The following is a 13,449-nucleotide window of genomic DNA, read 5'->3' on the forward strand; positions in this document are numbered from 1 at the left end:
TGGAAGGAAAACTTCCAAACTCTATGAAGCCAGCATTATTACCTTGATTCCAAAACCAGACAAAGACCTCACTAAAAAAGGGGAGCTATAGACCAGTTTTCCTGATGAACATGGATGCAAAAATCGTCAACAAGATATTAGCCAACCAGATCCAACAATTCCTTAAAAAAATTATTCACCACGACCAAGTGGGATTTATACCTGGGATGCAAGGCTGGTTCAATATTCGCAAAACAATCGATGTGAGACATCACATCAATAAAAGAAAGGACAAGAACCACATGATCCTCTCAATAGATATAGAGAAAGCATTTGACAAAATACAGCATCCTTTCTTGATAAAAACCCTTAAGAAAGTAGGGATAGAAGGATCATACCTCAAGATCATAAAAGCCATGTATGAAAGACCCAACACTAATATCATCCTCAATGGGGAAAAAATGAGAGTTTTCACCCTAAGGTCAGGAACAAGATGGGGATGTTCAATCTCACCACTGTTATTCAACATAGTATTGGAAGTCTTAGCCTCAGCAATCAGACAACACAAAGAAATAAAAGGCATCCAAATTGGCCAGGAGGAGGTCAACCTTTCACTCTTCACAGATGACATGATGCTCTATATGGAAAACCCACAAGATTCCACCAAAAAACTGCTAGAACTGATCCATGAATTCAGCAAAGTTGCAGGATATAAAATCAATGCACAGAAATAGGTTGCATTCCCATACACCAATAATGAAGCAACAGAAAGAGAATTCAGGCAATGGATCCCATTTACAATTGCACCAAAAACCATAAAATTCCTAGGAATAAATCTAACCAAAGACGTGAAAAATATATACACTGAAAACTATGGAAAGCTTATGAAACAAATTGAAGAAGACACACAAAAAATGGAAAACTATTCCATGCTCCTGGATAGGAAGAACAAATATTGTTAAAATGTTAATATTACCCAAAGCAATCTACATAGTCAATGCAATCTCTATCAAAATAACAGCAGCATTCTTCACAGAACTAGAACAAACAATCCTAAAATTTGTATGGAATCAGAAGAGACCCCAAACAGCCAAAGCAATCTTGAAAAATAAAACGAAAACCAAAGCTGGAGATAAAACCAAAGCTGGAGATCCCAGACTTCAAGCTGTATTACAAAGCTGTAATCATCAAGACAGTATGGTACTGGCACAAAAACAGACACTCAGATCAATGGAACAGAATAGAGAGCCCAGAAATGGACCCACAAACGTATGGCCAACTAATTTTTGACAAAGCAGGAAAGAATATCCAATGGAATAAAGACAGTCTGTTCAGCAAGTGGTGCTGGGAAAATTGGACAGTGACATGCAGAAAAATGAATCTGGACCACTTTCTTATACACAAAAGTAAAGTCAAAATGGATGACAGACCTAAATGTAATACAGGAAGTCATCAAAATCCTCGAGGAGAAAGTAGGCAAAAACCTCTTTGACCTTGGCCACAGCAACTTTTTACCCAACACATCTCCAGAGGCAAGGGAAACAAAAGCAAAAATGAACTATTGGGACCTCATCAAAATAAAAAGCTTCTGCACAGTGAAGGAAACAATTAGAAAAACTAAAGGCAACCAACAGAATGGGAGAAGATATTTGCAAATGACATATCAGATAAAAGGTTAGTATACACAATCTATAAAGAACTTATCAAACTCAATACCCAAAAAACAAACAATCCAGTGAAGACATGGGCAAAAGACATGAATAGACACTTCACCAGAGAAGACATCCAGATGGCCAACCGACACATGAAAAAATGCTCAACATCACTCATCATCAGGGAAATACAAATCAAAATCACAATGAGATACCACCTCACACCTGTCAGAATGGCTAACATTAACAAATCAGGCCACAACAGATGTTGGCAAGGATGCGGAGAAAGAGGATCTCTTTTGCACTGCTGGTGGGAATGCAAAATGGTCCGACCACTCTGGAAAACAGTATGGAGGTTCCACAAAAAATTAAAAATAGAACTACCCTACGACCCAGCAATTGCACTACTAGTTATTTATCCAAGGGATACAGGTGTGCTGTTTTGAAGGGGCACATGCACCCCAATGTTTATAGCAGCACTATCAGCAATAGCCAAAGTATGGAAAGAGCCTAAATGTCCATCGATGAATGAATGGATGTGGAAGATGTGGTATACATGTATATACATGAGGAGTTTAAGATACAAAACAGATGAACATAAGAAAGGGAAGCAAAATTAATATAAAAACAGGGAGGGGGGAAAAACATAAGAGACTCTTAAATATGTAGAATAAACAGAGGGTTGCTGGAGGGGTTGTGGGAGGGGGGATGGACTAAATGGGTAATGGGCATTAATGAATCTACTCCGGAAATCATTGTTGTACTATATGCTAACTAACTTGGATGTAAATTAAAAAATAAATTAATTTAAAAATTTTTTAAAAACTGGAAAAAAAGAAATCTTCACATTTCCTTGTTCTTTTCTAAATAAATTACCATCTCATCTGATTCTCAAATGGTCCTGAGAACAAAACATCTTCTTTTGAAGTGTCTTCTCCTCATATTTCCCATTTGAAGACCCTACCCACCTGTGCAGAATATTTCATTAAATTAAAAGAAACAAACAAAAAACAGTAACAACAAAAAACCTATAAGTCAGTGTTCAACTAGGTTTATTTGGCTGTACTCTCACCTTCATTCATTAATTTATGTGACAAATAGTTTCTGAGGGTCTCCTATCTGTCAAGCATTGTGAAAATGACTGAGAATATACAGATCAATATGCTACAAGCATTGTTCCCAAGGAGCTCATCTTCTAGCATGATGAATAGCATAGGATAGCATGCTACAATATAGGTGTGAACAAAGTTCTCTGGGAGCAGAGAGGCAGGAACATTTTTTTTTTGTTTTCTTTTGAGTCCAGGAAATCCAGAAAGATTTCATAAAGGCAAAGAAACTTAAAAAGGAATTTGCATTTTGCAGGATAAGTAGGAACTTACCATAGGGAAGTTGAGTAAAGGGCATTCCAGGCAGTTGGAAGAACTTAAGCAAAGGCACAGAGATTGGAAAGGACATGTTTGAAAATGGTAAGTACTCCAGCATCACTAAGCTGTAGCATCCTTCGAAGAGTACAGGGGTGGGGCAGTGGCAAAGGATAAGGCAGAGAAGATTGGATGGGACTACCCACTCGAATGCCTTAAGCAGTCTAGGCATTATTTTGCAGGGAATGGGTCACCAATAATAATTTTTAAATGATGTAATATTGTCTTTACAAACTGCTCCAGTCATGCTGCCAAAAGGTGAGTCTAAGAATACAAGTTTTAGTAATTTCATCAGATCTCCTGGGTTCCTGGGAAACAGGAGTGAAGTATATTCCTGAGAAAATTATGCTCTGTGATTGAATACTAGCAATACATAATGTAATATGAGGTGACTGACCAATGGATAAGCTCTAAATATATATGTTAAATATGAATAATAAACATGTGTGAAATGAGTACCCTATTAAAATCCCTTCCATCTTAAAAGATTTATGACTCTAAAAACTGGTGAATAAGTGATCTAATTGGTATCTTAGCAAACAATGTTTAATAGGGCACTTTCCATTAGAAGAAATAGTCAGATGTGCAGCAAAAAAATAGGAAAAAGTAAAAACATACTAAAACAATAATTAAACCTATAATTACCTTTTAAAATTTGACCTACTATTATATATTTTTTCTACATATATTTTTGTTAGAATATATTAGGGTTTCCTTTAGAATTCAGTTTGTTCATCACTTGGTAAACTCTCCTGTCCCATCCTAAAAGCAGTACATAAAGGGACCAATAGTACATATTTCCCAGTGTCTGTAGAACTCCTTACTCCCGTCATCTTCAGCACATGCTCGCAATCCTCTCCTCTCTGGTTAAAGCAAAGGCAATTTTTAAGCTTATGCTCTGTCTTCCAAGTTCACATCCACTTCTCTACCTATGTCCTTTTATAGTATAGTATCCTTTTTTTTTTCTTTTTAAATTTTTTTTAACGTTTATTTATTTTTGAGACAGAGAGAGACAGAGCATGAACGGGGGAGGGTCAGAGAGAGGGAGACACAGAATCTGAAACAGGCTCCAGGCTCTGAGCTGTCAGCACAGAGCCCGATGCGGGGCTTGAACTCACGGACCACGAGATCATGACCTGAGCTGAAGTCAGCCGCTTAACCGACTGAGCCACCCAGGCGCCCCTAGTATAGTATCCTTAATGTATCTATAAACTTATTAAATCCACAAATGCAATTACAAAATATGATTTTTTTCCCAGTTTTCATTTTATATATGAGGACAAAGAGACCTAGGGATACTGAAGGATTTAGACTTGGAGTTTGTTCAATACCACATAGCCAAACAGTGACAGACCCAGGACTCTAAAAACCTTTCCTAGACTGTGTCTCCACATCAGTGAGTCAGAAGTCAGGAAATGGACATATCAGTGGGCATGCTATCAGCACTTCACAAAGGTTGATTGGATAATTGGAGGATGGTTGAAGAGCTGGATGAAAATCAGAATTCTCATAGAAACTAGTTGTCTCCAACTAGAAAAGATAGTCCTGGACAAAAGAGGGGCCATTGTCAACTGGAACTTATTGGTTCAACAGATGTCTGTGGAGCATGAATGCTATCAACACTATCAAGCACTGGATACAATACCCTAAGGTACTCTTCTAGATGCTGGGAAGACAGTACTAGTGAAACAGATAAAAATTTCTGCCCTCATAGGGAGAAAGAAAATAAGCAAAATAAGTTTATGTATATAATATATGCATACATGTACATTTTAAGGATTATATGTGTATTATGCAGACACTCATACAATGATGTATGTATGTATGTATGTAAGATGGATGGATCTAGGTAATAGTAAGTGCTAAGGAGAAAAGTATAATGGGAATGGGGTGAAATTTTATATGAAGTGGGTAAGGAAGGCCTCACTGAGATGACTTGAGCAAGCAGCTGAAGGAGTGGGGGCTCATCTGCGTGAACATCTGCACATTATACACAGTGGGAGCACCACCATTGAGCTGACAGTGTGTCTGGAATGCCGGAGTGATGAGCACAGAAGCAGTGGAAGATGAAGCTAGAGAGGGGAGGTAGAGGAGAGATTATGTAGGCCTTGTCATTTTGGCAAGGACTTCGGATTTTACTGAAGACAGAAAGCCATCTGTTTTCAAGGTCCTCACTCACTTCCTTTTACTTATTTTCAGTTAAATTACACAATTTATGTTTCTGCAGACTCACCATGGCCAGTTGAAATGAGCCTGCTTAGGACCAAGGACAGATCCATAGGCATCGGTTAGGAGGCCACTGTAGTAATCCAGGTGACACTGGATGTGACGTGGGCAAGCGTGGTTGTAACACAGAAGGGGAGGAATGCCAGATTCTAGTTATATTTTTAAGATTGAGCCAACAGGATTCACCAATAGACTACACGTGGGTATGAGACAGAAAGGTAAGTCATGGGTGATATCAAGATTTTTTAAAGGATTTTTGGCTTGTTCTTGGGAACTTGCATAGCTTTTTCCTAAGAGATCAACCAACTCTTCAATATGTGAAGAGTGATGTGAGTAATTATATCATTAACTTAACCAGCATAGATGACCAGATAGGAATTTTGTTCAGTCAGACATAATCTTCCAGATACTAAACCATTTCTGTCAGGTAAGGCCTACCTTGCAGATCTCCCTCTGGGCTCTGGGAATCCAGGGGTTTACATCCCCAGAAGGCAGCATCTCCTTCAGGCCTTCAATGGTTTGGGATTTTAGTGGTAGGCATGGACCAATCTGTTCATTCAGGTAGAGTTCACAAATTCTGTTGCCCAGCATGTGCTGAAAGACAGTATTCCCAGTCTTCCTGTTACTTAACAGGACACTGAGGAAATGGTGCAGGTCCTGCCAGAGGTCCAGGAGTTGGATCTCCACTTTCAAATTCTGCTTTTTCAGGTAGTGCCGGAAGGGACGCCCTGCACAGTCATCAGCACACAAGGCCCAGTGGGTGTACCCTAAGGAAATGCTTTGTTTGATGACTTTCTTGATTGTCATCTGGGGGCAGTGATTGATGCTAGGGGTGACAGTCCTCATGTGTGTAGAGAACGTTGTCTCAAAGAGGCCCTCCATGTGGAGGTGGCTCTTGGATTTCTTCTTCATGTTAGACTTCCCGGCACAGAGAATATCCTTTTCCTGGGAACTGATTATTCTCTCCTTTGAAGACGTCACTTTCAAGGAGGGCATTTGTGTATATTTGTATTTGTATGTGTCCTTAACTTGAGAACACATCTCCTGGAGGGGCGTAATGTTGGTTTCTGGTTTGGTATCTATTTCCAGAGTAGAGCCATGGTCTGTCAACTGCCACATCCTCCTCTTGGTCGTCTTGCTTGAGTACCGCTTCTGGGGGTAGTGGCACTTCTTGATGCTCATGTTTACAGGGAGTTCTCCTATGTGAGTACAGCAAACACTGCATAGGCGAGTCTCATATTCCTGCAGCAGACCTTGGCATGATTCCACTTTGGCCATAATCGTCCTGGCATGGGTGTAAAAGTTGGGGAGCCAATAGCTCTGAAGTTTGAACAGAGCCACTTTCTGCATGTGGCTCAAAATCTCCCTCCTGGTGGTTGATTGGTTGGGATGCCAGATGGATAGGTTCAGAAGGGACTCTGGAAATAATAGAAAGACACGAAGGATGAAAATGATCTAGTGGTAGTGATGATAATGATGTTGGGAGAGGTTTTTTGAAGTTTTCCAAATGTTGTTATGTATAGCATTTCATTTGTTCTTCATGCAACCCTGGTGTATGGACAGGACAAATACATAGTAAACACATTTTAGGGATTTTCTCAGGGAATGGTGACCCCTTTTTCTGATTACCTTCCCTTTCTCCCACATAAATAATACAGTTTATGGGATTCATTGAATTATTTTTTGGACAATTGGATGTTACAGTAAAGAAAAGCAAAATGAACAAGAAAATATGTTTAAGAATAGGAGGCATGTATCTATGAGTGGGATTTTTCAGAGTCAGATCTACCTGGAGGAAAGGGTTTAGACTGGATAATTTGAAGGAGTCATTACTAGCTCTGATTTTAATGTAATAAATTCTCAGTGATCTCTATCAATAGAGGAGTGTGACCAATCTCAAAACACAAATCTTCTGGAACATATTTATATTTGGGTCAGGAATGTCTCCTTAATTAATAAATAAATAATTTTTGATGAATCTGATGTTCTAGAGTAGAGGCTGGCAAACCTGTAAACCTCAGCTTTGTGAGTTATATGCAGTCTCTGCTGCACAGTCTTCTTCTTTAGTCCTTTAAAAATACTAAAACATTCTTAGTCCACAGGCTATATGCACTGTGTTTTGCCTGTGAGCTCTAGTTTGTTCTAGGGAATCTCAGTTTTTAAAAAAGAGGTGCCATGCCATCTCAGAAGATGCAGGAGCTGTTTAATTACACTGTCCCAATTCGTCTTCACTCCTTCTAGCCAACCTACACTGGTGAGTAATATCTCAGCAAGAAGCACATACCAGCCTAAGGACAACTGGACTCTTGCAACCCTTCCCTGTTAAGGGTTCCCATGACATCCCTGATACACAGAAAATGGAGAGGGTAGATGCCTACAAAATGATTGATTTTTTTGGTTACATCCCCCAGTGATTTCACTTCAGATATGCTTTATAATTCTTACTGATGTTCATGTTGCAGAGAGTCACTACTCTTGAGCCCTCCTGTAAATGGGTAGCCTTCAGCACAAGGAGGAGGGACAGATAGTGGTCTCTCATTTCCAGGTCCATCTCATCTATGCTCAAGATCTTCTCAGCAAGGATCCAGAAATCCACCAGCTCTTCACCTACAGATTAGACAGGGCAAGCACAGCGCTGCACCCCGATGTTGCCCCTTCTGTGGTTACATCTGGGTGTAGCAGCTAATACCACTCCCCACCACCAGCTTGCTCTATTGCCTCAAATAGTACCATTAGTCACTTCTTTGGTTTCAGGCATCATCCCTAGTGATGTCGTAATGTGGGGGCAGATGGAGGCATGGGGAGAAGGGACTTAATGGATAGGGACCTTGTGTGACTTTTGTCGTTGTGAGGAAAACTGTTGCTTTAGAGAAAACTGAAAGACTGTGAGAATGGATCATGAGACACTTGAATTTATCCAAAACATGAAGATGAGAAGAAAAAAGAACATTTCCCATATCATGGACCCAGAAAAACCAGAAGAAGGAATAATAGAACCCAAAGATGCCAAAGACTACATTCCCTGTGTCACAACTTTGCCAGGGTTAAAGTCTGAGTGACATACTAAAAGATAGCCTGCCTAGTTCTTCCCTACCTTCGCCCTGGAAATCCAGGATTTCACCCTTAAACTAGGGCTTGTCCTTGGATGAAAATTAATGCCGCTGAACTGGAGTGTCAGCTAGTGCTGGCTGCTCACCTCCCAGTAGTCATCAACCACTGGACTCAACAGAACAGAAAGCAGTGCATGTGAACACTTCTGCTATAGGGATTTGTTTATTTATGTGTTCCTTGTGTGTTTCCCCACCATTGTGATAGCTTTATGAAGTGGAGATTTATGGCTCTTATTCACAGTGGCTTCCACACAGTGGTGCTCAACATTGTTAAGTGAATAGATAGATGAATGGATGGATGAATGAACAAAATAAAAGGACTCTGTTTACTTTTGCCCTAACCTACACTGTGGACCTATTTTCAAAGACTTTTACACAAACTACAGTATAAAACACTTATTTCCCATATGCATACATTATTGTCAATAAGTGCTCTGGGGCATCCTGGAAGCTGTTATGAACTTGCAAGGACTCCAGAAACAACTCCAAGAACCTACCTGTACTGCCTTTGAGGTAGGTACAGAAGCGCCACATCCCTCTGACCCCACCAATGCACTTCTGGAGTAGCCACTGGTCTGCTTTTTTCCATCTCAACATCTTGGCTGCCAGGAAAAGTCCATGGTAAGAAAGAGAGAATGAGCTCTTCTCCCAGCCCCTCTCTCAGCCTTGCACACAGCTAGACCCCCATTCACTCAGGGTGAGTGAGGAAAAATGGTGGCCATTTAGACGAGTTGGGGTAGGAGTATGCAGTACTTCTGAAGGCAGGAAATAGACCCTGTAGTGACACGCATCATATGAGGGACCCACCAGCAGAGTATAATCCATAGATCAAAGGCACCACCCAAGGCTCTTTGCCTTCTATAATCCCCACCTGACAGTGATTTTGCCAATCCAATTTTCCCAATATATATATATTGAAGAAAGGAGATGAATATATTGGGTATTTTGTTACATTTTACTCAATGTAAGTCTCCTGAATCTCAACTTTCCCCAGGTGGAACACAGTTTCCTTTGGCTAGTTGAATTGAGAGTCAAATTATTGATTCAACCCTAGATGGCAATTTTATTAATTAATTCTCTTAACAAATATATATTATTAATATATTTGTTAAATGTCTACTACTTAGTATCATTCTAGATGTTTGGGATACATTAGCAAACAGGAAATCCTTGCCCACAAGGAGCTTACATTCTGGTGAAGTAGACAGATAATAAACAATAAGCATAATAAGTACATTATCTAGTAAGGTTGAAGGTTATAAGCACTACAGGAAAAAATGAAAAGGTAAAAGAGAGTAAAGGGGGTTGGGAGTGTTAGGACAAGAGTTGAATGAGTGGCATTAGGGTCATCAGGGTAGCCTCTTCTGAGGAGGTGAGATTTGCACAGAGATTTGAAGAGGTGAGAGAGGGAGCCAATGTGGGTATATTGACAAAGCACCCCAGGCAGAGTAAATAGCCAGTGCAAGGCCTTGAAATGAGTATGTGTCAAGGCAGGATTTTTGAGGAACTGCAAGCAAGCCAAGTGTAACTGAAATGGAGTAAGCAATGGAGGGAATAGGAGGAGATCAGGTCCTAAAAGTAATGGACCCACATCTTGAGGATCCTGAAGACCTAGAGATATAGGGGCATTAGATCTCACACTGAGATGGGAGTCATTGGTGGGGGTAGGGAGCAGCCAATAGAGGAGTTACATGATCTGAATTAAGTTTTAAAAGGCTCTCTCCAGGTGCCTAGGTGGCTCAGCCAGTTAAGCTTCCAACACTTGGTTTCAACCCAGGTCATGATCTCACAGTTCATGAGTTTGAGCCCCGCTTTGGGTTCTGCACTGACAGAGCGGGCCCTGCTTGGGACCCTTTCTCCCTCCTCTCTGCCCCTCCCCTGCTCACACTCTCTCTCAAAAAAATTTTGTTTTGTTTTGTTTTGTTTTAAAGGCTCTCTCTGGCTGCTATGAGCAGGAGAACAAGAGCAGAAACAAGGAGACTAATTAAGAGATGATTTCAGTAGCCAGGTGAGAAATTGTGGTGGCTTAGACCAGGTGGTACTAATGAAGGTGGTGAGCTATGTTTGATTCTGAATATATTTTAGGCAGTTTTGCCATGTTCTGTGTCCACCAGTAACTCTCTCACTTCTGGCTGCAGTGAGACAAATAGCACATACAACCTATCTGACTCCTGCTTATTGCTCTAGGTACCAATTTTTTCAGCCTAAGCTTTCACCTACTGCTGCATTACAAGCTGGGCCACTCTCACATCTAAGTCTACAAAGGTGGCCAGTATTTGTAAATTACTATAGGACTGACAGGAACAGGACCATTATACAGCCCGGCTTCCCATATTTCTCCACACACACACCCTCATGCTTACCTCCTTCTGGGGACTTAATGAAACTGATGAGCTCTTGACAGAGAATGTAATGGAAACACAAGTTGGTTTTACAGAAGAAAGGTAACCGGTATTTTTCCAACCAGGTCAATAATCCTTTGTACTTTGCAATCTAGAGTGCAAACAAAATGGGAACAGAAAAGAGAAATGGAACTGAAATGCTAAGAAATGCAGCTTAGCAAGAGGCAATAAATAACTTCACACCTGCAGTACCTGGCCCACAGGGGAGGTGTGCTGATTAAAAATAGTATCTAAGAGGAGTGAAGCCTTGAGCCAAGGCTCCCAAAGGAGTGAATGAATTGGTAGGAGAGAAAAGGCTTGGTCTTTCATCAAAAATGTTTCCTTATTCCTGGGTCAAATTGTTTAAGAAAACATCTAAGTCTTGCTAGGTAGAAGAGAAGCAGAAGAAATTTTGGTCTGTGGTGTCAAGTCAACTCTATTCAATTTGCTTCTTTGTAAGCACACTTAAATTTCTTACAAGTTCCTTACCCATATCAAATGTACAACATGTACAAAAACACACAAAGGGGTGTATGTGTGGCTCAGTCAGTTGAGCATCTGACTCTTGATTTTGGCTCAGGTCATGATCTCACAGTGAGTTCAAGCCCCACATCAGGCTCTGTGCTGACAGCATGGAGCCTGCTTGGGATTCTCTCTCCCTCTCTCTCTCTCTCTCTCTCTCTCTGCTCTCCCCCCCCCCCATGCTCTCTCTCTCTCAAAAATAAACAAATATTTTTAAAAAACCATACACAAAGACTCACATCACACTTAACATCATTTAGAGTATAGGTTGAATCACTGAGGGATTGAGCCACCAGAGAAGGGAAAACATAAAATTTTTCTTTTTGCCTGTACCTTCCACTCCTCTTTACCCATTTTTCCCATCCCCCCCCCCATCCACTTCCCATGTGGCAACCACCAGTTTGTTTTCTGTATTTATGGGTCTTTTTCTGCTTTTATTTGTTCATTTGTTTTGTTTTTTAGATTCCACACATAAGTGAAATCATATAGTATTTGCTTTCCTTTAATTTATTTCACTTAGTATAATACCCTCTAGTCCCATCCATGTTGTTGCAAATGGCAAGACAAGATCTCATTCTTTTTTATGGCTGAGTAATATTCCAGTGTGTTTATGTGTGTCACACCTTCTTTATCCATTCATCTATTGATGATACTTATGGTGCTTCCATATTTTGGATATTGTAAATAATGCATAAACATAGGGGTGTCTATATCTTTTCAAATTAGTGTTTTCACTTCCTTTGGGTAAATACCCAGTCATGGAATTACTGGATTTTATGTAGCTCTATTTTTAATTTTTTGAAGAATCTCTATACTGTTTTCCATAGTGGTTACAGCAATTTACATTCTCACCAACAGTGCATGAGGGTTCCCTTTTCTCCACATCCTCACCAACACTTGTTATTTCTTGTCATTCTGACAGGTCTAAGGTGGTGTCTCATTGTGGTTTGATTTGCATTTTATTTATGATTCATGATATTGAACATCTTTTCATGTGTCTGTTGGCTATCTGTACATTTTTATTGGAAAAAATGTCCAATCAAGTCTTTGCCCATTTTTAATTGGATTTTTTTTTTTTTTGGTGTTGAGTTATATAGTTCTTTATATCTTTTTATATTAACCTTTTATTATAGATATCATTTGCAAATATCTTTTCCCTTTCACTGGGTTTCCTTTATGTTTTCCCAATGGTTCCCTTTGCTGTGCAAAAGGTTTTTACTTTGGGGGCACCTGGGTAGCTCAGTTGGTTGAGCGTCCAAATTTGGCTCAGATCAGGATCTCATGGTTCGTGGGTTTGTGCCCCGCATGGGGCTCTGGGCTGATGGCTCAGAGTCTGGAGCCTGCTTTGGATTCGGTGTCTCCCTCTCTCTCTCTCTACCCCTCCCCTGCTCATGCTCTGTCTCTCTCAAAAATAAATAGACATTATAAAAAAAAATTTTTAAAGGTTTTTACTTTGGGGTAGTTCCAATAGTTAATTGTTCCTTTTGCTTCCCTTGCCTGAGGAGACATATACATAAATATGTTGCTAAGGCTGATGTGAAAGAGAATACTGATTATGCTTGCTTTCAGGATTTTTATGGTTTCAGGTCTTACACTTTTGTTTTTAATCCATTTTGAGCTGATTTTTGTGTATGGTGTAAGAAAGCGGTTTCATTCTTTTGCATGTAGCTGTTCTATTTTCTCAACATTATTTATTGAAGAGACTATCTTTTCCCCCACTGTATATTCTTCCCTGCTTTGTTATGGATTAATTTACCATATAAGTGTGGGTTTATTTCTGTGCTCTATCTTCTATGGATAGACCTATAGATCTATCCTATGTGTCTATTTTTGTGTCAGTATCATACTTTTTTTGATTATTATAGCTTTATATTTTAAAATATAGAATTGTGATATCTTCAGTTTTGTTCTTTTTTCTCAAGAATGCTTTGGCTTTCTGGAGTCTCCTGTTGTTCCATACACATTTTAGGATTATTTCTATAGTTCTGTGAAAAATACTATTGGTATTTTGCAACACAGATTGCATTGAATCTGTAGATTGCTTAGGGTAGTATGGACCTTTCATCAATATTAATTTTTCCAATCCATGAACATGACATGTCTTTCCATTTGTGTCATCTTCAATTTCTTTCATCAGTGTTTTATAGTTTTCAGAGTA

General features: G+C 39.7%; 1 protein-coding gene across 6 annotated transcripts in view; it reads right to left on the bottom strand.

Moving 5' to 3' along the window:
* RGSL1 (regulator of G protein signaling like 1) overlaps window positions 1-13,449 on the bottom strand; it is a 107,247-nt gene that overhangs the window by 84,403 nt on the left and 9,395 nt on the right. For all 6 annotated transcript variants that reach the window (XR_009613469.3, XR_009613468.3, XM_060643781.2 and 3 more), the window contains exons 4-7: window positions 10,752-10,881; window positions 8,886-8,990; window positions 7,724-7,885; window positions 5,717-6,696 (exon numbers count right to left, since the gene is read on the bottom strand). Coding sequence is in view for 4 of the 6 variants with exons in the window: in XM_060643781.2 (XP_060499764.2) it covers window positions 5,717-6,696; window positions 7,724-7,885; window positions 8,886-8,990; window positions 10,752-10,881 (1,377 nt within the window). In the remaining 2 variants the exon portion in view is untranslated. The remainder of the gene's footprint in view (window positions 1-5,716; window positions 6,697-7,723; window positions 7,886-8,885; window positions 8,991-10,751; window positions 10,882-13,449) is intronic.

Source organism: Panthera onca, chromosome F1 (assembly GCF_046562875.1).
Source record: "Panthera onca isolate mPanOnc1 chromosome F1, mPanOnc1 haplotype 2, whole genome shotgun sequence".
Classification (NCBI taxonomy): Eukaryota; Metazoa; Chordata; class Mammalia; order Carnivora; family Felidae; genus Panthera; species Panthera onca.